Consider the following 26842-nt stretch of genomic DNA (forward strand, 5'->3'; position numbering starts at 1 on the left):
AACTGAATATGTATGCTTTTAGAATGTGGGACAGTGGGAGGAAATAGAGTAAATATCGGAAATCCACGTGTGCAAAATAGAGAACATGCAAAAACACAGAAAGGAGATTCTAATCCCAAACCTCATGTGATGCTGCCATGACGATTAAACCACCACGCTGGCTAGACACTTCATCCATTTTCCGATCCGCTTTATACTCACAAGGGTAGCTGGAGCCTATCCCAGCTGTCTTCAGGCAGTAGGCGTGGGACACCATGAACCGGTTGCCAGCCAATCGCAGAGCACACATAGACGAACAACCATTCACACACATTCATATTTAGGGAGAATTTCGAGCGTTCCATGAACCTGCAATGCATGTTTTGGGAATGTGGGAGGAAACCGGAGTGCTCAGAGAAAATCCACGCAGGCACGGGGAGAACATGCAAAGTCCACTGAAGAAGCCCGGAGCCGGAATCGAACCCTGCACCTCTGCACTGTGAGGTCGACGCGCTAATCACTGGATCACCGGGCCGCCACCAGAAATGTATCCAAAGTATTTAAAAATCAATAGTTCAGTTAACAGCCTCTAGAGGGAGACAATCGACCAAGTTTTCTCTTTCTAAAATTTTAACGTGAGAATAATCCATAGGAACACTTGTTGAGTAATAGATATAACAACCGGAAATCTGATGGGATTTGACAGATATAAACATGGGATTTGACAGATATAAGCATCTGGGCAAATGAATTCGATTTTATTTTATTTGCTGTCAAATGTAAAATACATTGCTTCTGAACCTGCAATTTAAATAAATGCACAATAGAGTTTAATAGCCATTGGAACAATGGATGAATCGTCGTGTGGATTCTGACCAAAATTCAAATGGAACATCTTCAGGGAAATTACCCATTACCCAACGAATAGTAGAAAGGAAGTTTCGCAGCAAGAAAGACTTAAAATCCGCATCGCACGTGCTGTCTTTTTTTCATAAATTGTCACGCATCACACAGAAAACCATCAGACATCGAAATTAACAGAAACAAAGTAATTACAATTATAAATTAATTTAAAAAAGAAAGAAAGAAAGAAAATCCAGCGGTCGAAAATAAAACGAAGAAATCTTGTGAACATTAAAATGCGAACATAATTTCAAAGTTTTGAAGGCGCTGTCTTTTTTTGTCAAATCATAAGGACCCAGGCAAAATGCGTAAGGGATCAACATCCAATAACCTCCTTTCTTCAACACGGGAAACAAATTGACCAATGAAAATGCTTGTTTTTGGGAGGTAGAATATGGCGGCGGTAACGTTATGGAGTTTCCGCTACTCGTTGACTTGCATGCAATCAGGCCAGGGTGCTAGCACGGTAGCTAAGCTAACGTCACGCTAGGCCTCCAGCAGACTAGCGGCAGTGATAGCAACAAGATCACTTTGTTGTTTGGCCAGGGAGACGAATAGCCATTCACGAGTCTGCATGAGAACACTTACTACCACAGAAATATGGTGGTTCTCAAAATTCGAGACCAGGTAAGAGCGCTGTGCCAAAAGCGAAATTTAAGTTTGACTGCTAGCTTCGATTTCAGTTTCCCAGCAGACAATAATTGGGTAGCTCTTTCGAATCTTTTCGTATAGCGTTTCAGTTGAATTTGGATATAACATAAAATGTTGTACGTCCATTGGCCATATCGCAAATAGTTAGACCAGCTTCTGTCGTAACGGCAATGTCCATCACCCATGCCCAACCAGAATGAGTCCCAACCCGCTAACAGGACTGGTTATCTTCAATAATTAGCCAGTCCCCTCCTCACAGCTCATAAGCTCGGATATGACTCGTTAACGTGACATACAAAACAGTTGTAAATTGGCCTGAATAGTTGCTTTCAAGTTTGAATATTGGTAAATCACTCTCGAAACGTTGTTGGAGACGCCTACCATAGCAACATAATTTGAGTTACTGACTGTGACGTGTAAATGTTTGTGACATTTCGTGGTGACCTCTTTAGCTGTTGTTGGCTTTTTTGCATAACTGCGTCATCGCGTCATATGCAAACAAATAAGGTATAATCAATGAGCCTATGTGGGGTAGAAATTGATCGATATTGTGACATCACTATGGCGCCAACTCAATTACTTTGTTACTCTGCTTTTAATAAACTGGTAAAAACCTCCCATTGACATTTTTGTTGACAGTATAACATGTTTATACCACTCTCGTGATTTATAAAAGGCTGGCCCAAATCCCTATTTTCAATAATGGAAGTGTACAAGTTGTTCAGATTTTTTTGTTATTACTTGCGTATTTGGTCAACACTTGTTCACAGATGTACAAGACGTTGGTGTGTCATCTGTGCGCATTCAGTATGCCTCATGTCATCATGTGCTGAAGCGATCTTCTGTTACTCAGTGTGGTTGCTTTAAGAGCTGTCTCCATGGTGACTGTTTCAAAGGCCTTGAATGGGGCAAGGAGCTGTGCAGTTGTGCTGCTGGACTAGTACAGAAAATCTCCTGCAGCTCTTGAGCTGAACTGCACAGCTGAAAACAAAACGCAGATTTATCCCACACACCGTGTCAACATGAGACACTGTGAGAAGCACAACTGCCTACTTGTCAGCTTCATTTGACCCCCTGTTAGCATCCGTTGTGCCCTGCACATTTTCATGAACATTTCAAAGCGACATCATTGTCGAGTGTTATTAAAGCCCCTATTTCACTGAGGGGCGAATAATTGCTTTTGGCGAAGGTAGAAAAAGGCACATTCATGTCAGAAATCGTCATGGTTCGTTCAAGGTTGCAAGAAAAAGGCACATTCATGTCAGAAATCGTCATGGTTCGTTCAAGGTTGTAAATGTTCGGGAAACGTTCGCTCCCCCATTATTTGGATTCTGTGACTACTGTAATTTGTATTATTTTTCCCTTGAGTTCGCTTTGCCTTGACATGAAAGTTGTTCTGCTGCTGCTGCTACCAGCGATGTAGATAATTTTGACTATTGAGATCTAATTCATGTGATTGAATACACTTGTTTTCTTTACCAATGTTGAAAACTAAATCGGAAAAGGAAAATTCATTCATACATGCACATATATTTGACAATGGCACACTGAAATTTCAAATACTTTGATTCAGGCTGCAACTGCATGCACCGTTCCAAGGTTGTTGCGATAAATACATCACAATAAAAAATACTGAAGGCATGATTTACAAACAATTATGACTATAGAATAATTGGGTTGTGTAATTGAACAGTATGCATGATTCTTCTTACCCTATTACATAGTAACACTGCAATAACCGTTGTGCGGTAATGTTCTTGACAAAATGTAAAAAATATGGACATTTGGAAAAATTGGGATGGAAGTGAAATTCTGGAGGGTGGCAGCTCTGAATTTGTCGCAACAAAAATGTCTCAACATGACATGAATAAAGGGTGCTGCATCCAGACAAAATAACCTTGCCTCCCTGAAAATGGTGAAACAGCATTTATTTTATTTGAATAGAAGCTAGAGGGGCGGCCCGGTAGTCGAGTGGTTAGCACGTCGACTTCACAGTCCACAGGTACCAGGTTCAATTCCAGCTCCGGCCTTTCTGTGTGGAGTTTGCATGTTCTCCCCGGCCTGCGTGGGTTTTCTTCGGGTCCTCTGATTTCCTCCCACATTCCAAAAACATGCATGAAAGGCTGATTGAACATTAGACATTGTCGCTTGGTGTGAGTGTGAGCATGGATGGTTGTTCGTTTCTGTGTGCCCTGCGATTGACTGGCATCCAGTTCAGGGTGTCCCCCGTCTACTGCCCGAAGACGGCTGGGATAGGCTCCAGGACCCCCCGCGACCCTAGTGAGGTTTGGAAAATGGATGGATGGATGGATAGAATTGTTTCTAATTGTGGCTTCAAAGAAGAAATTCTGGGATAAGACTTGCATGGCGCAACTCTTTAAGTAGGCTGCTTCAACACATGAGTTATTCATATGAATAGATGGTCAACATGGTTTGCATTTGTGACTGTATATGTGGTTTAGAGAGCAAAAAGCTGGAATTAAAAACATGTCTATATAGTTTTGGGTAAACTGCGTTTTGAATATTTTGGATTGAAGGCAAATCTCTTGGGGTAGCTTTGCATGCAAAGTGTTCATTGGTACACTCTTGGTGTAAACACCCATGAATGGGGTGGAGCGATCATGCAAGCTTTTTAAGAGGCCAGAAGTAAGCTCTATAAGTTGGTCTTCATGGGGAACTTGTTTGATTATTCTGTCTACCACTCCACCGGCACCACCTTAAAATATTAATGTGCTTGGTCTTACTTCACTTAGGATATTGAAAGTCAAAGCAGTGAGAGGAGTTCTGCAGCAGCATCCCTTTCTCGCTAGCAAAGAAACCAAGATGTGCAGTGCCATTTGTACTTTCAACAACTTTTGACATTATTTGGTGGCCGTCACTGGACTTTATCTCTCAACAACATGTCACATTCGTCGTGTCGCTGGGCCTAAAAGAACATCTTGTGGCTATGTGTCATCCTTTCTGTTTGAATGTGCATGAGAAAGTAGAGCCTTTTTTGGAACAGATGAGCCGGGTGTGTGTAGTGATTCTTGAGAGTCAGGATCCCACAAACTTTGTTTCTGCTGAGGTCTGCAGGGTTAGTATGTCATTTGTTCCATTTGGATGGTTTCACTTCATGGGAACTACTGCAATTATATGTCAACATATTGAAAGAATAAATTGATGCTTTTTCCTTCCACAGCCTGCTTTGCTGAAAGCAATTTTCAACGTGGACCCTGATGAAGTGCGCTCGCTTATATTCAAAAAAGAGGATGTGAATGCCCAGGTAACCGTCACTCTTTTTTTTCTTTTATGATTGAAAATCATACTCTTTATCATGTCCTTTAATTGATTTTCATCGTAAAAAATAACAGCATCACATGGTATTTATTTTGTTGCATTCCTCACCACTTCAGTTGGGATGTTTTTTTTTTTTTTCTACCTTGTGTTCCGGTGACACCCTGCATTTGTTCCACGAATTCTTTGGGTGTTCTTTGTGGAGTTGAACAATTAATCTCTTTTCACCACAAATTGAAAGCCTTGAATTACAGTAGCCCGTCTCTCTTTCCTTACAGGACAATGAGAAGCGAACTCCACTCCATGCTGCTGCCTACCTAGGAGATGCAGAAATTATAGAACTTCTGATCCTTTCAGGTCTCTTTCATTTTGAACTGCAAATATGCACAGTTATGCGGTAGATTGCAAAGTAGCTGGTGTGAGTTTTGTATGACGTGAGTTCTGTAGTCACACCCTTTTTTCAAATACTAATATTGCCTCATGATTTGTACTGTGAGTCAAAGCCTTACTCATTTAAAGGAGAAGTCAACCACCAAATTTTCTTGACAATAATATGGTCTGCGCGCCTCCATTATTGTAAACACAGCATTCTGTTTAATAATGTGCATGTGGAATAGGAGATAAGATAAGATAAGAAAAACCTTTATTAGTCTCGCAATGGAGAAATTCCAAATTCACAGCAGCAAAGTTATGAAAGGAAGAAGTAGAACAACAAAATATCTGATAAGCAGCAAAATCCACCCACTTTTGTCCATCTCAGGGGGCAGCCATTTTGCAACTTTCTGTCAACTGAAAATTACTTCACAGTTGCTCAGAGCTCAGGTAACAGCCAGTCAGGGCTCACCTGTTTGCTGAAGCTATATGCGATATGCTGAAGTTTGACACGTAATGTAGATTGCAGACTCCTGTTTCCTCACTTGTACTTGTACTAGACATTTGCTCAGTTTGTGCTAATTGTCTTAGCCCCTGAGTGAAATTTCACACCATTTTTTGTTTCAATTCTCTTTGTTTTACATGTCAGTTTGACAACCAAGTCCACGTAACGTATATAAAGAGCTTGAAGCAAGCACGCTGTGTTCTTCTTTGGGGAAATGTTCGCTATCTGTTAAAATGCACATACCCATTACCTTTTACTCAAAATATGTTGTATGGTACAGTTTTGATGGTGAATTGTACTGGTAGATCGTGAAACCCTACGTATTACTGCCATTTTTCAAGAAGGTTCATTTTGGGTTCTATGGTTGGCCATCACTGGCACCCTTCTGTGGTAGCTCCACAGGGAAAAAAAAACCCAAAACTCACAAGACTTTAGTAAATCTCATTAAACTTGGTGGTATCTCACAAATGGTATTTAAAACTTTGGAGTTTTTGTGTGAATTAAGGTATGTTTTAATGAAAATTGTTTATTTTCCAATTTGTATGACCCTGTACAATTATAGGTTTTCCACTGTATGAATTTTGACTAGTTCTACCAAGGTTCAATTTTGTGACAAACTGCAAGGTACACTGTTGTGTCCTTAAATAGACTGACTGCCAGTGTCCCCTGACTTGCTGTAGGTGCCAGAGTAAATGCCAAAGATAGCAAGTGGCTCACTCCTCTGCACCGAGCTGTTGCCTCCTGTAGCGAGGTATGAGAATGTCCCTCGACTCTTTCATGCGCACACGGGCACACACACACGACTGTACGCCCCAGAGAATAATTAACTTGTCAAATTATGACACTTTGTTGATTACATTTTTACGGTAGGAGGCCGTGCAAGTATTGTTGAAACACTCTGCAGACGTGAATGCCCGAGACAAGAACTGGCAGACGCCTCTACACATCGCCGCAGCCAACAAAGCAGTCCGCTGTGCCGAAGCACTCGTCCCTTTGCTCAGCAATGTGAATGTATCGGACAGAGCTGGCCGGACTGCACTGCACCATGCGGCCTTCAGTGGTCACCTGGAGGTAATACAATGAAGCTTCACCTATTTGCGATTCACGGCTTACACAACTTCACGCATTTGCATTTTTTTTCTGTGGAACTTATCCGAAGCTATTTGCTCAAAAACTCACATAATCACCTGTTACTGTGCTCTTACTGGAACGCTTTAAGAAAACACCAGTTGGTGTTCCGGATAATAGGAACATAGTAGTTGGTGTACAATAAGTATTGATGAAGTGATGCATCTCGACTGAAAGCCTTTAGATCACAGGTGTCAAAGTCAAGGCCCGGGGGCCAGATCTGGCCCGCCACATCATTTTAAGTGGCCCGTGGAAGCATGTCAACTTCCATGATGCTTGCTAAAGTCTGAACCAAAATTTCAAATCGTCATCGATATAATGTTATCGTTACAATGTTTGGACAATCCATTATTCTTGACTTCTGATGTCAAAATTAGTTATCCATCGATTTGTTGTTTGCTGTGTATGTAACATGTGGAGGTGGCTAAATTTAGTCTGGGTTAGAAATGCCTCGTTAAGTGGAATTTACACAAAGTCTCCGCTCTGTCCTCTTCGCTGGTTGTGTATGTTTTTGCTCTGCTGAGTAGTGGCTATTAAAAAGCTCGAACTACCGGTAAGTAACAAAGGGGCTCTTATTATTGCTTAACAATTGGTCACAGGGGTGTAACGATCCATCAATTTTATCAATGTGTCTGCCCCGTGATACAGCTACCTCTATCGCGCTGGACCAGTTTATGTTGATTACAGCACTAACAAAATAATTCGCTGTACTTTTTTGTACTCGTACCTGGCTTGGCACTCTTGTATTCACTAACCACAACATAAATACACAATCTAATATGATCCAGTACAACAACTCACTTTGTCTATTATTGTGGTATAGAATCTTCCTGAAAGTTGGAATAGATTTGTTTTGTTATTTAGCTGCAATGCAACACTGCACTGTTGTAAACTACAACTGTTAACTAATGTTTAAATGAATGCTCAGTGTCAGTCAGTACTGATGCATCTCATGCACCATCACTTTGTAGTTGGAAAATCACGTGCCAATGTTGGATTTTTCAACTGATCTCATTACCGAAAATAACATGAACAAAGAATGTTGAGGTGATGAAATCCATAGTTTATAAACTGGGTTCAGTACATTCTTTCTGTATTATACACTCAGCATTAGGAGTGGCTGCCCTAACACTCACTGCATGCTGCACCCAAGTAACTTGCTGGATGAATGTACTTTCATGTGGATTACTGGTAGTTATTTTAGGGGAGGAAATGCCTGGTCGAATCAAGCATTAATTCCTTAGGCTTTGTCAAGCTACTTAACTGAAGTAAAACATTAATTATTCAATCGGAGGTACTCATTTGTTCTGTTTGTAGCAGTCTATTCTTAAACTACAGTGTAGCAACAGAAATTGTCTTGGCACCGTCTTAAATTGAAATACCTATGTGGGTTCAGCCCATTCTAGAACTATCCACTTCAGGTTGGTCATGGAAAGCACAGTCTATTTTCAAATCCAAGGGATTAGAGCCAGTGACTAAACCTGCAAACTGTGTAGTTGTAAGGCAGGGTGTCCCATCTGTTTCCATACATTGGAAAAATAACATTTTGTTTTTTACTGAAAACTTATGTATAATATACTCTACATGATTGCCATTGTTTTGACAGCACCTTTCAGTCTGTCTTTAACTGCTGATTAAACATGTATTTTCACAGCAGGAGTTAAGCCTGTAATGGCGTTGGGGATACGTTGCTTGAAATTGTCGAAGTTTAATTTCCTGATATGCTGTGCCCATCAAATGTCCCGAAAGATAGAAATTAAATGCTGAAATCTGGGATCTCTGAAGCCATTCCTTAAGACTGCGCCATGCTGATCTAACCTTTGACGAATGTGAATATCATTGTAAGATTCTGTCACCCCATATTCCGTCCCACACCATCAATTTACTGACACATTGCATCTATGTTAGGCTAATGCAATGAGCATTATACATTAAGGCTAACACCAACAAATATTTTTTGAATTCAGTACTTTGATTATTCCAATGATTAAGTAAGTAATCCTGTGAAAAATGATTTTGCGTTTATTTATTAAACACAGGCGGGTTATTATTAGTCCACTTTGGGTCACCATCCCCATGTTCCTCTGGTATCGGTGACTTTGAGTATGTCTGGCTTTAATCGAGTGGTTCCCAACCTTTTTTATTTTTTATCTACCCCAAATCTTTTTGTCATACCATGAACACCACCTCACACGAACATGTTTGTGTTTCTCCGAAAGTAGGCATAACACAATTAATTTTAACTCAAATATAAAATTAAATATTTTTTAATAAGTACAGTAATAGGATTAGAAAAAAGAAATGAAAATAAAAAATAAGATTAACTTTTGTTATGCATAATTCTTATGACATTAACCACAAAAAAATGGAGCTCCTTTCAAGAAGTTCCTTTTAAATAGGCATTTAAACATTATGAACAAAACGTTGAATAAGAATATGTATTTAGACCCATTATAGCAGTTTTACTTCATTTTAATCAGTCATCTGAGTTTTTGTGCTTGAGCTGACATGCGCCTTTTGTTGTTTTGACACAGCTGTGCCGCAGGTTATTGTCTCCTGGGGATACAATTTGTAACACGCACACACACACACTCAACTCAACTCAACTTAACTCAACTCAACTGTATTTATAGAGCACTTTCAAACAGCCATCGCTGCAGACAAAGTGCTGTACATGGAGCAATTCAACATATACAACAAACAGTAAAGCAAATCGGTAATAAAGACGGTAGAAAGCACCGAACAGCAAAACCAAGAACAAATCTAAGTCATGCTGAGTCAAATGCCAAAGAATACAAGTTGAGTTTTGAGGCGGGTTTTGAAGATGGGCAGTGAGGAGGCTTACCGAATGTTCAGTGGGAGGTCATTCCAATAAAAACACACACACACACACACACACACACACACACACACACACACACACACACACACACACACACACACCATTTTATTGACAAGCTTATGAAATAACAGCATATTTTTCACCAATTGTCATCTTGTAAATAGTTGGTTAAATATTGTGAGTTTCCACGAACCCTATGCAGTGTTCTCATGTATGCGTATATGTGAACACAGCTTTAATAGACAGGGCCTAGCTTGGTTAGTGACACAAGCGTCCGTGAACGAGAGTAGAGTTGGTTGGCTCGTAACCGGCTTGTGTTAACCCATTAGCCAGTTTAAATGTTGAATGACTCTTTGTGAGCTGTGGACATTGGCAACTCGCATGTGAATGTGGCTATTATCCGTTTGTTTTCTTGTTGTTGATTCAATAAAGTGACTAAAGTGCTCGGGACACTATCTGTCTTTGACCACTTGCAGGGACATTGCATTATATTCTATCTAGTGATAATCGGTAATATTTGCTAAATTTGATACAGTACCTTACCTGGTGTTGGAGTTCGTTGACCTGCTGTTCTGGTGGTATACATTGCACGTAATCTTCCCAATGAGTGTGAGATGATCCCAAACTTTGCACAAGTCTCTGTTATTCACCCCACCTTGCGTACATTGCGCCACCTTGTTTCTACACAGGTGGGAGGTGGGACTACAGCATAATAAGTTCTTGTAGAAATACGATCCATGCAAAGCTTGGAGACAGAGAATTTGAGCCAACCATTTTTTGAAATGGAAATGCAATCATTGAAGTTATTTGAACAATCGCTGCAGCTCTAATTTAACATGATTCCCATCATTAACATTTTATTGATTAACTCCACCATTAGCATTGAACGCGCTTTGAAATGTGCTTTCAAAACAATGGTAGTTATCTAGCACAAATGATTGTCAATTAAAATATTTTTCAAATCAAATTATTTTTTCGATATAGAGTAATTTATGACACTATGTAGTGATTTTTACTCACAGTATGTCCACTCTTAAAATACAGCAGCGTTCTATTTGTGTTGATCACCCCATGACTCATAGCTTTTTTTTTTTCTTCCCCCCTGTCCCTGCTGATGCTGTCAGATGGTGCGGCTCTTGCTCTCTCGAGGGGCCAACATCAATGCTTTTGACAAGAAAGACCGACGTGCAATCCATTGGGCAGCTTACATGGGTAAAAATAAATCCACTTGTTCTGTTATGTAATTATAGATTTGTGTAATATAGAACCATAACTTTGAAGGCATCAAATGTATTTATACAGCACGTATCATTGCTATCTGATGAAAATGATATGATGTGTATGTTTTACACATGTAGTACCAGAACCATATTTCTTTTAAATCACTATAATGTTGTACAGTACTATTTCTGTCAAATTTCCATGGACTCCTATAATTTCCTTATTAACGTTGTCTGGTGGGGAAAAAAATAAAGGGGTAAGAAATGTAGTTATTTTTTGGTTTATGATGAAGCAACGGTCATATGGCAGCAGAGTAACCGTAATTTGGACGCTGTAGTCTAACCTGCACACCTAGATTCTATTGAGGACCGTAAATGCGCTTGTTGAAGGGTGCATCTAAATGTACATTTGCACCCTCAGTCCAGCAAATGCGTTTAATCCAGGCAGGGAGTGGTAACATGACAACAATCGTCGACGGCGGGGAAGAATAGCATTCGTCACGCGCCCGAATGTAATATACGACTGGGTAGAGGGGCATTCGTATGGCAGACATCGCACTAATCGGCAACGGGCCCAAAAAGGCCAAAAATCAACATATTTTCCCCAAATTCACGATGGCCCTGCTTCATGGCCATCCGGTTATATATGATTATGATAACATTGCTAATGCCAATATTTTGGTGACTTAAGACGTGTAGTGTATGCTACAGGGTATATCACACATTCAGTAGTTATTGAAAATGTAGTATTGACACAATGCTCTATTTGAAGTATACCAATTTATATCATTACAAGTTTTAAATCTGAAACAAATTTTAACTTGTTTTGTCAGCTATCATTCTGCTACTTTTAACTGATGCTTCAAGATTTTTGCCCTTGTATCATTTCAGTACCACTACCGCAGGTATACTATTGATGTCAAAAATTTGATATGGTGACTTTTATTTATTATTAATAGTAATAAATCTGGTAGCACTGTTAGCTCACCAGGTTGTATTTGGATTGAAGGTGCTGCAAAGGCTGTCGCAGTTCAGCCCTTTCAAGGTTCCTGTCTTGAAGTGTAGCCATTTTCGGTTTCGATACTGTATTGTTACACTCTTAGTGATGTAAATTAGTAAAACCTTTTTTTTTTATCATCATGATTTTCATCAGACAACAGCCTTATGTTAGTAACAGTTCAGTTGATGCTTTGATCATAGAAGTGCTTCTTTCATAAAGAATACAATAATTAAAAGTTATATTGGCGATATACCTACAGGTCACGTTGAGGTTATAAAGCTGCTGGCGTCTCATGGTGCCGAAGTGGCCTGCAAAGATAAGAAATCGTACACACCTCTGCACGCAGCTGCCTCCAGTGGGATGATCACTGTTGTCAAATACCTCCTGGACCTGGGGGTGGATGTAAGTTCCACCCACGACTACGCTGTATGATTAATTCTCTCTTTGAAAGAGCAGATATGCAAGCAGCAGATAAGCATCACAACTGTTCCATACCTCAACGAGGTGGTGATTATAAGTTCAACTTCTGTACGTTGGTTGGTTTTCAGATCAATGAGCCTAATGCATATGGCAACACACCACTCCATGTGGCCTGCTACAATGGTCAAGATGTGGTGGTTAATGAGCTCATAGAGTGTGGGGCGAATGTCAACCAGGTGAACGAGAAAGGCTTTGCTCCCCTCCACTTTACCGCTGCTTCCCGGCAAGGCAAGCTATGTCTTGAGCTGCTTGTCTGCAATGGAGCTGATGTCAACATTAAGGTGCGTGAAAGTTTTTATCAGCGCATCACCAAAGAACTAGCTTTAAGTGAATTGAAAAAGCGTCATGGATTAGAGTTAGAGTAATGATCTCTCAACAAACAAGTCCAATTACCCATTCAACATTTGCAGGCTAAACCAAAAAGCTGTTTTAAAAAGCTGCACATTTTCACCACCACGGCTTTGTTTTAATTTAGAGTAAGGATGGAAAGACACCTCTTCACATGGCAGCAATCCATGGGAGATTCTCAAGGTCTCTAGCTATCATTGAAAACGGTGAGCTCGTCCGAAACTGTTTGAATGTTGTTTCTCACTGGAGTGGAAACGAGCAGCAATTGTATAACTTTGCCTCAAAAGGTTGATTTGTTTTATCTCCTCCGCCTCCAACCCCTAAACCCCACTTAAGGTGCTGAGGTTGACTGTGAGGATAAGAATGGAAATACGCCACTGCATATTGCTGCACGATATGGTCACGAGCTACTTATGAACACGCTCATTGCCCACAGAGCTGACACGGCCAAGTGCGTATACCTCGACCACAAATGCACCAAATAATTTGAAGGAAAGTTCCAACTAAAATGATCCAAATGATTCTGAAGATATGTAAGATTAAATCCTGTTAATCCATAAATCGTTCAAGGATTCTAGACACCTTACATCTAGCATCTGCCAGTGCACCTGTGTGGAATTAAATATTTTGGTCTCACAATCAATGAAAAAATAAATCAGGGCTCTTGTTTAACAGTTTCTATATTTTTGTTGTTGGGAGTCAGTCACGCTGCACTGCATCCAATTAAGTTTTTGATAGTAATTTTCCCTCTTGTGAAGCTGAATAAGGTAAACAAAATGATGGAAACGCCTCACACGTCTACATTACTGCAAACTGCAACCCTAAACACCTCCGTTTTCCACCCCACCATTACAAGTTCTACAGAAACCGATTATCTGAGTCATTCGATGTGAATGTTCACAAGAACCGTAAGGAGCTGATCTTATCTCCCTCGATTATCTCTCACTCTGTGGCTAACCAAGACAGCAGTACCAAAGACCATATATGGTCTCAGCACAAGTTGTAAATGAGTTCCCTTCACACTATCGAGGATCTTTCATTCTGTGGCTATGCCATCTTTTCTGGCAAATAGCATTCCAGTGGACACTTTTTGATTGCGTGTCCATGTTCCAGGTTGCTGTGTTCCACCTCGTCCAGCTCAGTCCTTGCTGTTTCGCTGCATTTTTAGTACTGTTTAAAACATTTTTTTAAAACTACGTGTTCACTCAACAAATTCTAATATACAGTACTAGTCACATTACAGTGTTCTTGTCTTTTATCTCAAGGTTTCCGTTCCAAAAATAACCACAATCAGTGACATCTCCAAAGTAGAGGTTGACTTTCATTGGAAGTATTTATTTTCATTTGTCTTTTATTAGGTTTTTTTTGTTTACAATATGTTTTTTGTTTATTGTTTCATTTATCAAACTTTATTCATTATTACACTGTATCTTTTCCATTCACAGTACTGTATTTTACTGTAAAAAAGAAAGCATGATACACTGACAATAATAATGAACGAAAAGGCGAGGCTCAGAAAGGTAAACTGCGTAAGCGGGGACAACAAATTATTCTATAAATCTTTGCAGGCGAGGGGTCCACGGTATGTACCCACTGCATTTGGCTGCTCTGAGTGGATTCTCTGACTGCTGCCGAAAGCTTCTATCTTCAGGTAACTCCGGTATGAAACTTAATCATTCACTATAGTGGAGTATTGTTGCTCATCATCCTTTCTTGATCAGGTTTTGATATAGACACTCCTGATGACTTTGGAAGGACTTGTTTGCATGCTGCAGCTGCTGGAGGGTGGGTGTTCATTACAGCTTACTTAGTTTTTTGTTTTTATTTAAACATATACTCCAGTCAATTAATCACTCCTAATTATAAAAGCCAATAATTTATCATGTTGTCATTGGTTTTAATCTGTGCAGGAACCTGGAATGTCTCAATCTACTTCTCAACACGGGGGCAGACTTCAATAAAAAGGACAGCTTTGGCAGGTTTGTGATGATATTTAATAGTGGTGTTCTCTTACGTCGGTAGTGTTTTAGTTTGTTTTAAACAGCCAGCTAAGCAACGTTTACCTTTCTAGGACTTCTTTGCACTACGCCGCTGCCAACTGTAACTACCAGTGTCTGTTTGCGCTGGTGGGTTCAGGGGCCAGCGTGAATGACTTTGATGAGAGGGGGTGCACGCCGCTCCACTATGCTGCCGCTTCTGACACAGATGGAAAGTCAGTAATGCTCTGACCATTGCTTAGCATGGAGTAATGGTGAACCAACAAATGTCATGTCATTAAAATTCGTACCCAATTCTTAAATTTCTGTGCATATAAAAGGAGCGTTATAATGTCGATAGTTTTTTGTGATGAAAAACCTTAAAGTTTGTTATATTATTGTTGATGATGTATAATAAATACTGTATTTTTCGGACTATAAATAGCTCCAATGTATAAAATGCACCTGCGTCATGAAGAAGAAAAAAACATGGAAGTCACATTTATTGTGGAAATGTATTTTTCAAAAACCAAGAACAAAAAAGATCAGACTCGCACCCAAAATCTAACCATTTTGACGGCAGTGAACAAACAACTTGAGGTTAGGGAACAGGGATTTTGGTCTCGAGTCTGAGCTGTAATTTTAATATTTACAAGACTCACACACAAGCACCTGAGTGTAAGTCATGAGACCAGGCAAACTATGAAAAAAGTGTGACAGAATAATACAGTAAATGCTTGAATTTCAGATCTAAAGCATCTCTGTTGTGGCTCCAGGTGCCTGGAATATTTACTGCGAAATGATGCAAATCCAGGGATCCGGGACAATCAGGGCTACAATGCTGTGCATTATGCCTCTGCATATGGACATCGCCTTTGTCTGGAGCTGGTGAGAGCATCACTATTGACTGCATGCTGTGTAAAATCCATTGCACTTGCTATTACTGAAAATGGTATTGCTTAATTTCCCCAATAATTCTAGATTGCGAGTGAAACCCCTCTAGATGCGGTGAGTAAAATTTGTGAATTGTCTGTACTGTACGTATGGTATATCCTCAAAAAAATGGCATCCACGCTAACGAATGCATTCCTTGATGCGTCGTCAGATCATTGTCCAACTAATCCCTGGGGATCAATTTTTTTCATCGTTTTTAACACAGACTTAGCCTGATATGAACTTGTCCCAAAATAAACAAGTCACCAAATTAATAACACACGTTAAAAACAAACTCTACATCACCTTACAGCCACTCAAGTGCAAACTTAAATTGGTGTAATTTTGCAAGAGTGCTAGTGCTCCTCTGTGTTGGCTGTACTGTTCAGGCTGGTTGAGTATTTTGCCCCTTTGCATCGGTTCCACCCCGAAGGAGCCTAGTTTCCACCCTGTGTGGTCCTTTTCCATTACACTTTTTCAAGACCATGTGGTGACGAGAGAACCCGTCTTCAGAACCTTTTCCAACCTGGTTCTAGAACACAGGGCTAGGGAGAGCTTTGACATCGGATAAGGCTGACATATGAAGGAATTCCTTTTGGAAATGTAGCAAGGAATTCAACTGCACATGCCTGTTTCTTGGCCTAAAATGAACAAGACAATACTTCACCATTTTTACAATTTCATATGTACCAATGGATGAAATAGTGGAGCTTGTGCAAATAATCTTCGTGAGCGGTGCACACCACGCCGGGATCTTTCAATGAGTCACAGCGAGCCCCGTCTTTCAATTTATTGTATCAACACTTTCCTCTTTAGGGCCTCCGCAAATTGCACAATGATAGTCATGGAACACACAATTTGCTGCAGGAAGAGGCCGTGGTCGACAATAAATACAAACATGGGCAATTGGGGATATATTGTTTTGAAAGATGGGACTCGCTCCTTCAATTTTTTTGTATTTTCTTTTGTCGGTTCACCAAATAATTTGGGATGAACCCCTAAAAGAATGGGGATTTTGGATGTCAGCCTGAGTTCTAATTTTAATATACTGTATACAAGTCGCACCTAACGTCATAGTGTGACTTGTCATCTGAAAAATACACAACTTGCGGCTCCAACTGCATTGCATTTTTGATTGGAACCATCTTAGTGTAAAAGAACACACAAATATAAATCACAAATGTGAGGTGGTCACACATTCAATTCCCATTATAAAAATAAAAGAGACAGTTCTCAGTTGGCCACGATACGGGCTTTAGTGTCCAACTGTGCCTAGAATGAAGTATAAAATCGGGAAAGCAAAAAATAGAAACTTCCTTCAAATAAACCCTTTGAATAAATGTGGTAAGTAAGTGCCTTTGGCCACTCTTTGAGGAAATGCTGTCTTTGAATGTATTGTGCATCAATGTGATCTTGTGCTCCAAAGCCAATCAAACACTGTAATTCAGTTTTTTTATTATTCTTATTTGTAATATCAGTTAATGGAAACCTCAGGGACAGACATCCTCAATGACGCTGAAGTACGAGCTCCAGTTAGCCCCTTGCACCTTGCTGTGAGTCAAAAGTTTAGCACTCAAAACATTTTTCTCTTTGCCCTTTTTTTTTTTTTAATCTAATATTTGGACAAATATTTTGCGGTGTGAAGGCATACCACGGTCACCACCAAGCCATGGAGGTCCTGGTGCAGTCTCTGTTGGATCTGGATGTGAGAAACGTCCAAGGGCGAACACCTCTCGACTTGGCTGCATTTAAGGGCCATGTGGAGTGTGTGGATGTTTTAATAAACCAGGGTGCCTCCATCTTGGTCAAAGACTTCACCTTAAAGCGAACCCCAATTCATGCTGCAGGTATAGGAGTCAATCATTTAGTGGGTCTACCTTTGTTCTTTGAAATGTATAAACTCATACAATTATGCACATTAATCAATCCCTCGCAGCTACCAATGGTCATTTAGAATGTTTACGTTTGCTGATCGGAAATGCTGATCTTCAAAGTGCAGTGGACATTCAAGACGGTAACGGACAGTAAGTTATTCTTTTCTATTTGCTATTGTGGTCGAATACGCGAGTCAATGTACAATTTTTTTCTTTTTGTATTTGTGTGTGTGTGTGTGTGTGTGTGTGTGTGTGTGTGTGTGTGTGTGTGTGTGTGTGTGTGTGTGTGTGTGTGTGTTTCAATTCTCAGAACCCCTTTGATGCTGTCGGTTCTAAGTGGACACACAGACTGTGTGTATTCTTTGCTTAATAAGGGAGCTGGCGTGGAAGCCAAAGACAAGTGGGGCAGGACGGCCCTGCATCGAGGAGTGAGTGTAACTTTGTTTATTCTCTGAATAAAGGGGAAGTCAACTCAAACATTTTTCGTATTCTGATGAATAACGCTTTTGTAGAATGTGAAATAAGCAGGCAAAAAAAAAAAAATCCTGTTTTTGTCTGTATCACGGAGGCTATTCTGCCATGATTTTTTTTTTTTGTATACTGGATATGTTTTTTTCATATATGAAACAAAAAAGAAGAGCACTTATTACTTTATGTTGCATTTTAGGCTGAGTTAAATGACAAAAGCAGGGGAGCCATTCGAGCTAAAACGGCACATTAAGAGGATTACAACTCCCAAATGACTACTCGACCTTCTCTACTTCCGGCTAACAGCCGTGCAGTAATATCAAAATAAATACAAATTTAAAATCAACCCCAAAGGCTCATGCATTAAATTAATTGCCAAAAATGAACACAAATGACATTTTTGCTGTAATTATAGTTTGTTTTATGAACGTAAAATGTAGTTTGAGTTAGTTTATTATTTTATTTCGTTAACGAAAATGTTTTTTCAATTATAGTTTAAAATAACCGCAGTAACAACACTTATCTGTTCTTTTACTCTATTTGCAGGCTGTTACTGGTCATGAAGAATGTGTGGAGGCTTTACTTCAGCATAGTGCCAGCTTCTTGGTGCAAGACTGTAAAGGTCGCACACCCATCCACCTGGCAGCAGCATGTGGGCACATTGGTGTATTGGGAGGCCTGCTGCATGCTGCCCAGTCAGTGGAAACACCTCCAGTGTTAACAGATAGCCAAGGCTACACACCGCTGCACTGGTCCTGCTACAATGGTTTGTGGATTCACAAAGAAATGGACTCTAGTTGGGCATGTTTTTATAAGTGGGTCCTTATAAATTAAATGTAGTTTCATTCTTGTGGCGGTGAAATAAACCACTTTTGTAGGAATGCAGGGTAGTCTATAAATAATCTAGGTAATTGCAGCCGGAACGTCATGACAACAGTAAATATTTCCATGGGAAAAAAAGTTACAAAAAATGAAATCCGTGATGTAGAAATACACTATTAAAATACTCCTTTGGGATGTTTTTACAGTATTTATGGCACTTATTTTACTTTTAAGGTTTTTAAACACATTTTAAAATGTTTAATGGAATTAAGATAGACCAAGAGAAATGGAGAAACCGTGCGTGTCCCCTCCCGCATCATCACATCCTGTCACCATGCAATGCAACAAATCCCAAATGAACAAACTTGTCAAAACAAAATCTCCAATATTCATGCCTGAGAATTAAAAAATGAACACAATAATTCTGTGGGTTGTGAAAAATCAGTCAACCTCTTATGATAAGTAAAAATGTCTGGCATTAATTAACTTGTTTTTTCTTCAAACAAACATAACTTCTCACAATATGAATCAATTATTATGCCCATAGATGAACATTACAAAATGAACCGTAAAAACGCCAGCTGGAAACTGATTGAGACTTTAAATAATCTTATAATCAGCAAGGAGGCTGATATTGAAAATCTGTGAGTTTTCACTGAGCGCACATCCACAGTGGAACAGACCAGAGCCCAAGTTGTGTGTCGAGGCGAGCACGATCATCCATTTCAAACTTCTCGACCTTGCAAAAACTCTCGTGGCCTCTCCTACATTTCGTGAGCCCATGTAAAGGGAACCCATATTTATTCTTCAACCGGGTCCTGTTTGTGTAAACCCATTAGGCGTTCGCCCCCATCTCGAGCCCTCGCTCCAGAGGGGGCCACCGGAGATAGGCTACTGAGCAAGGGAATACCTACTCCAAAAAATGTGTCCATCGTAAGGGGCTCATAGCTATTCTTTGTCTGGTCCTCACCTTAGCGCTGTTTGCCATGGGTGACTACCAGTGGCAGAAAGCCCCAGACAATAGACTTATTTTGAGGGGCCAGCATAGAAACAAATGAAAACAATTTTCTAAAGAAGAATGTCACTGTGGTTGCTCAGTTTTACAATTAACTGGAATTCTTTATTAAAGGTCATGATACATGTGTGGAGGTTCTACTAGAACAAGAGGTTTTCCAAAAAGCAGAGGGCAATCTCTTCACCCCCCTCCACTGTGCTGTGTAAGTTATCCAATAGTTGCACTAATTGATAGATGGTAAAACCAGATTGCTGGGGTTAAAAATAAAAAATCTCTCTCCTAAGGATCCGTGACAATGAAGGTGCTGCTGAGATGCTTATCGACACCATGGGCCCCGCCATTGTCAATGCCAAAGACAACAAAAACAGGTGAAATCTTTCTTGCGAAAGTAAATGCTGGCTAAACCGTCCTAATATATCAGTTTTTTTAAACCCTGATTTATGTCGTTCGTTTTGTGTCCAGGACTCCTCTGCATGCCGCAGCCTTCACTGACCATGTTGAGTGTCTGCAGCTGTTGTTGAGCCACAATGCTCACGTCAACAGTGTGGATGCCACAGGAAAGACCCCACTCATGATGGCTGCTCAAAACGGCCAAACCAATGCAGTTGGTAAGCTTGCTGCACACGAGAATCACTGGCATCGGACTGAAACCTCTGTCCAAATGTGGGCAATTTCATGTTTTTTCACAAATCTTTACTATTGGTCACTCCCCATCTCGGTTGACCAATCTTAAGTGTTGATGATGGCTTGCAGTCTTTGACGATACATTGGTAATGGCTCTAAAAACATGCCGTTTTGTGGGGCAGGGGCACGGTTTTCGCCTGACGCCAACAAAATTGATCTAAGAGGCAAACTCATTAGAATGTTTGTCAGTTAATTTTATGTGTCATTCTCAATATTAAGAGCTCCTGGTGAGCAGTGCAAAAGCAGATCTCACGCTTCAGGATGCAATGAAGAACACTGCACTTCATCTTGCCTGCAGTAAGGTATGTACACTTTATAACCACTAGAGGGGTGTGTTTCAAGTTTAGGCAGCAAGCTGGCTGTCTTACCACATAGTATGCTAAACGCACACTGGATAATTGTTTCTTACTTCTCACTAAAACTCTGCTTGCTTTTCACAGGGACATGAAACCAGTGCCTTGTTGATATTGGAGAAGATTACAGACAGAAACCTCATAAATGCCACTAATGCCGCCTTACAGACGTAGGTATCGCTTGCAATAGTTTTTTTGTTTCTGTTTGCAGACATTAGGTAAAACTTAATTGTTTTTTAATCATGAGTATCTTTTGCATATGTGTCTGCTTGTGACAAAATCCATTATGATTGTAAATTGTGTCCAAAACATTAACCCCCAAATAATTCAGATAACTAAATTATCAGTAATTTCCATAAGGATTATCCAATTTGTGTGAGTAATTATTTCCAAAATTTCTTAGGGAACCCTCCCATGGAAAATAGCAAGACATTTTCCACCTATTTACAACTTGACCTTTTACCTAATCCTTGTTGTTCTTTCAATTCAAGGCCTCTGCACGTAGCTGCAAGAAATGGCCTGACGGTAGTGGTGCAAGAGCTGCTCGCAAAGGGAGCCAGTGTCCTTGCAGTCGATGAGAATGGTAAATGTGTTGATCTCATTCTAGATATAGATAAACGTGTTAACATTTTGCAATAAACACTGGATTGTGGTCATTGCCTCAGGTTACACACCCGCCTTGGCTTGTGCCCCCAACAAAGATGTGGCAGACTGCCTCGCCCTCATCCTGGCCACCATGATGCCTGTGTCCCCGTGCACCCCGCCACCCACCCTTCCTTTCAGTGCCATTAACCACTACACCACCAGCCCTTCCAAGAGCGTCACCTTCGATAGTCTGCCTGCTCTGCGCGGCCAGCACAGCTCCTACTGCAGCTTCAACAACATCAGCCATCACGATGTCTTCTACAAAGACGAAGAGCTCAACGACTCTGACTCAGAGACATACTGAAGGCCAGGAATCTGCGTGAAACACACACACAAACACACGTTGTGTCTTAAGGTTCAAACAGGATCATCTTGGTCAGGCAGAAAAGAGACACAAGTCCCTTCAGGAGCCTTAAAAGTCATCCTTCCTAACCTCATCCAGCACCAGGTGTCCTTCCAGCTGATACAAGGCTACACTCACTCACGATTGAAGTGATTGCACTCGATGGGCATACAGCGACATTTTTACTGCAATAACATGTGGACGGAAGGACGGTAGCAGCTAAAAGTAAGCTAAACCAGCATGGACCAAAAGATGCGGAGACATTTTAACCCACTTTCAATTAAGTGTACATGAGTTTGTTTGTTTGCAGGTTGTCTTGGTTGGTTTTCCTGGAGATGGTGCAGCCAGTTATTTTTTTATGATGTTTGTGTGATCATAGAGGTAGATTCTTCTACACGCTACATCTTTCAAAAACGCACTTGTCCTTTCAAGTCTGTGTCACACAGGAGGGAATTTGTGTGAATGTTGAAATTTTAAAATATCCTTGTCTTTAACTCCCTATCCAATTGAAAAGAACATCCATTATTTACATCAAGTTATTTTATTGTTGATCAAATTAACCCTTGTGTATCAATCTGTCCATCATCGTTTAGTCTCAAGAATAAATTATTTGTGTACTTTTGGGTCCTATATATGTGCTCATTTTGTGCTTTCATTAGTTACTGAGGGGAAATGTGTTGAGGCAGCTGTAAAAGCAGTGACTAGGTAAGTAATGAAGCACTTGGCCACTGTTGAGGTACAGACTTAGGTAAACCAAGGACAAAACAGCATTTGAGTTTCTTTGACCTTTATTATACGGCATGGTTTGCTTGCTTTTGTTGTTTTAAAAAGAACCCACTCAAATCTCAGACTTGAAATTTCTGCTTTACCTTGTTGAAGAGTTAGTTGAACTGGAAAAATGTACATTTTGTGGATTCCCTATGAATAATTTTGTTTCAGATGGGTTGCAATGTACATAGAAAAAAGAACTGTGAAGTCAAAGTTGCAATGAATTATTTCAGTACTGAGATCACTGTATATTTTATGGGTAATAAAATTATTTATGAAAATGGCTCGTCATTAGGTATGTATTACATTGCATACACAAAGCAACTACTGGAACAATATGTAACTGTTGCAAAGACTCAAGGTGTACTAGGCAATTCAATTTGTATTGAAATAAGTAATTTCCTCCCATTTTGGGACCATAGTGTATACATGGTTGACACAAGAAATTTAATGCCATATTTAAAATGAAACAAATATAGCAAGAAAGTACTTTAAATTATATAAATCAACGTCTTTTTGGTTTTCACTTCAGCTATAATTCATGAATATATTTTTGTCATACTTCGTTGTAAAACAATCCTCACACAGTGGGACACGCCCCTAACTTCCGCTTCAGGTGACGCAAAGGCGTCATGACATCACCGCGGCGTCACGGTTCCATGCCAGACCAAACAACTTTTCCAGACTGAGCGAGCGACTCCACACCTCGACTCGTCCAGCTGCGGCACGCCGTAAAGCGGAGATTTATTAGCATTGTCGAAAATACCGACCGAAACACGATTACGATAGATTGCAAAGTATTTACTTTTGATTTGAACGTATACGTTTCTATTTTGGCACTTTTTAATACATATATATAGAGTGAGAGAGAGAGCGAGGCAGATTCTTCAGTTACGCCGTCTCGCTGAAAATTGGGATGAGGACTCTGTGGTTGTTGTTCCTAGTCGGGCTAGCCCCTGGATTCATAAGTGAGAAAGTAAGTACGGTGTGGCCTTTACATAATACTGGATGTACTGTCGTATCTTTATCTATTTATCTATCTCTCCAAACGCTATATTTAATTTTCTGTACAAACTTTTCTAATTTGTCTCCTCAGATGAAAAACAGACAATGCCTGCCTATTTAAGTAAATATTTAGATAAGAGATGTGTTGTTTGGCCAACTAATATTCAGTCATAGCCTTCTCAGTCGATGTGTAGGTGGCCAGATGGTGTCAAGTTCACACAGCACCAGTCTGTTTTCTACTTTTGCCTTTTTTTCCCTTCGAAACGTGACCACTACTTTCTCACTCACACATAACTTTAAATTTAACCAAGTTTAAATCTGACAACACAAAACCCAACCTGGTTTCTTCCCTTATCTGTTTGTGAATTAGGAAAGTTGGAAAACACCAGGAAACTGCTTTCTTTTTTTTTCAACAAGGACCAAAAGATCCTGTTTATAGATGTAAGCTAAAGTACAGTGGAACCACATTGACTTTTTCAATAAGCGTGGTATTTATGAATCGTGGACTGTGTGTTGTGAAAGCAAGCCAGCTGAAACCTGAGACTGGAGCTCCAGAGAGCGTTTATGAAGTTTCCCCACCTACAGTACATATAAGGCCCTGCAGGTTTTAACCCCAAAAGCACAGTCTTGGAAATAAATCTGATTGCTGAGAAACAGGCTTGAGCTGGAGTTTTGCGTTGCCTCACTTCCCCGAGAACCCAGCCTTAAAATTGCTGGGCATTATGGCATATATCGTATATGCAAACTGTCTCTGTTGGCAAGTGTGTGGCTTTAGAATTACTGGTTAGTCAACCAGCCAGGCTTCTCTTATGTGAATGATGAATGTCTGCTTGTGACAGGATGTGAGCTGTTTTTTTGTGTCATGTTCTGGATGGATGACTCACCCTGAGTCCCTCTGGGCTTGTTCAGGCAAGATTGAAATCGCGTGGGACATACAGAATTTGGGAGCCATACTAGGACACCTGCTCCCATTTTTTTTATTGGTATTACATTCAGGGCAGTGCACTCGTGGTTACCACTTTGCCTCACAGTTCTAACGTTTTTTTTTTGTTTGAATCTGAGGTCTTACCTATTTGACCTTCCTGTGTTGACTGTACAGTGCATCCTTTCAGGCAAGGCAAGTTTATTTGTATTGCCCATCAAAATGAAAACAAATAAAGAAACATTAAAAGGCAGCCTTGCAACCTAATGGTTAGCGCATCTGCCTCACACTTCTAAGGCTTGGCGTTCGAACCTTGGTAATGGGGGACTATAGTTTGCAGATTGTCACCGAATTTGAGTGGGTTTCTTCTGTGTTCTCCAGCTTCCTCACACATTCCAAAAGTATGCATGTTAGGTTTTTAGGAGACTAATTTGTCCAAGAGGTGAATGGTTGGTTATCTAGATGTGACCTGCAATCTCAATCAAAGTCAGCTGGAATAGGCTATACAGTAGCTCACCTAATGGGGTAAGCAGTATAGAAAATGGATGGTTGGATGGACATAACATTCAGAGTCTTCTATCCTCTGTCTCCACCACCGCAAATATTTTGTGTGTGCAGAAAGAAAGTATTTTGCTTATATCTTCTTAAAACAGTACTTGAGGTCTAAGTATGGACCTGTAATGGGGCCTCTTTCGGGAATGATTTTCATCTACATTTAGTGCCATTCTAGACACATTTCGTTTGGTGACCTTATTTTTGGGACTTGACTTTGATGTTTCTTTATATTAAGCACTTGTTGAATCCCAAAAGGGATGCATTGTAATCCTCTACAACCATCCATCCATTCATTTTCCATACAGCTTATCCTTATTAAGGATGCAGAAAGCCAGAGCTTCTCCCAGCTGACTTCAAGTATGTATTCAAAATTATTCATAGCTGTATGATTTACTGGCAAAATGTATTTTACATGGGAAGTAGCAGGGTTCCCTTTTTTATGGTTAATAATACATTTTTATTGACAGCGCTTTTCACAGTACTCGGAGATACTTTACAACAAGAATTAAGAAACACAAGATAAAAACATACAGTTTAAAACAGAATATACACAAGCTTCAAACCACACAAATGTCAAGAAAAGAAAAAAAAACAAGAAATGAGTAACAAGGGTTAAAAGATGTGAACAGCATCGTGGAACAGTTGAGATTTGAGAAATTATTTGAAGGATGTTAGGTCAGTACAGTTGAGGTTCCAGAGGGTGAGGGGGCGGACAGAGAAGGCTCTGTCCGCCTAGGTTTTGTACTTGGTCATGGAGATGGCAAGGAGGTTTGCATTTGAGGAGTCGAGGGTGCGGGAAGGAGTGTATGTGTGGAGAAGGTCGCAGAAGTAGGAGGGGGCCTGATTGTGAAGGGCTTTACAGGTGAATAGAAACATTTTAAATTGAATGCACTGGGGAATGCACTGCTGTGTCAGTGTTAAATTTCACAACACTGACCTGGCATTATGGGACTCCTTATAACAGTGATAGAGAAAGGTCAGGAAAATGCGTCTTTTTTTTTTTCCAGTCTCCAATTCTGTCTTGGTGCCCTCAGTCTCCTCTTGAATAAAATTGGTTGTGACATATAGTAAATATAGCAGAGACGTTTCCCATGTCTCATTCCAACTGATGTGTCGTATACATTTAAAGTCAAACACTCAACCTCACCAACCTGAGGCGATCAGTGGAACAACTCCAATCAATTCAATTTTGTGGAATTACGATTAGAATCAATATGATACGGCTTAGTTTGAGAAGCTGGGATGCAATGTTTCTAGTTGTCCTTTTACAAGATGAATGAACTTGTCTGCAGCATGCTATAAATGTGGCATTTCCTTCAAAGATATACTTATCTCTCCAATCAGAGATGATTCGATACGTATCGCGATATATTTCAAAGTGGAACCATTTGGTATCTTTTAAATCAAAACCTGATTTTCCGATTCAAATACACATTTGTTTTGTTTCATCCCTCGTAGACAGACTGTACTCTACAAAGCTTTTGGGGCTGCTGCCCTGCTGTGCACTCAAGGTGGTTGGTTGCACAACCATGCTACCATGCGTCTGTCACTATTTTTGACTTTCAGCCTATGTGAGAAATATTTTGCTGTTATAACTGTAAGTCAAAGTGGTATAAAGAAATTATTTGTTACAAGCGGGAATAAAGCATTTTCATGAGTCAATCACGCATGCCTTTGTCGGCTGCATACGTGTTTTACTGCTGTGACAGAGCTATTTCCAACAAACTCTCATGACAGAGCACCAGGCTACCAGATGGGTGTGTGTGTGTGTGTGT

General features: G+C 40.1%; 2 protein-coding genes across 3 annotated transcripts in view; both read left to right on the forward strand.

The window, feature by feature from the left end:
- The first annotated feature begins 1261 nt into the window (after positions 1-1261).
- ankrd28b (ankyrin repeat domain 28b) lies at positions 1262-22868 on the forward strand. The gene is made up of 28 exons (XM_019872877.1): positions 1262-1509; positions 4715-4798; positions 5088-5166; positions 6367-6437; positions 6557-6757; positions 10781-10868; positions 12136-12278; positions 12425-12637; positions 12832-12910; positions 13041-13155; positions 14273-14355; positions 14426-14489; positions 14615-14683; positions 14776-14916; positions 15457-15568; positions 15662-15688; positions 17092-17166; positions 17259-17460; positions 17550-17637; positions 17798-17915; positions 18502-18721; positions 19907-19994; positions 20077-20160; positions 20255-20400; positions 20696-20778; positions 20917-20999; positions 21321-21412; positions 21495-22868. Exons 1-28 carry the CDS (start codon positions 1483-1485, stop codon positions 21776-21778), a joined length of 3159 nt encoding a protein of 1052 aa, XP_019728436.1. The 5' UTR covers positions 1262-1482; the 3' UTR covers positions 21779-22868.
- Positions 22869-23248: 380 nt separating this feature from the next.
- LOC109517626 (syndecan-2-B-like) overlaps positions 23249-26842 on the forward strand; it is a 10208-nt gene continuing 6614 nt past the window's right edge. The window contains exon 1 of one of the 2 annotated variants that reach the window (XM_019872901.1): positions 23249-23561. In XM_019872901.1, coding sequence (XP_019728460.1) covers positions 23502-23561 — 60 coding nt within the window. In that variant the 5' untranslated portion in view covers positions 23249-23501. The remainder of the gene's footprint in view (positions 23562-26842) is intronic. The other variant, XM_019872900.1, reaches the window with a different exon arrangement.

The sequence above is a fragment of the Hippocampus comes genome, unplaced genomic scaffold (genome assembly GCF_001891065.2).
Source record: "Hippocampus comes isolate QL1 unplaced genomic scaffold, H_comes_QL1_v1.1 scaffold242, whole genome shotgun sequence".
NCBI lineage: Eukaryota > Metazoa > Chordata > Actinopteri > Syngnathiformes > Syngnathidae > Hippocampus > Hippocampus comes.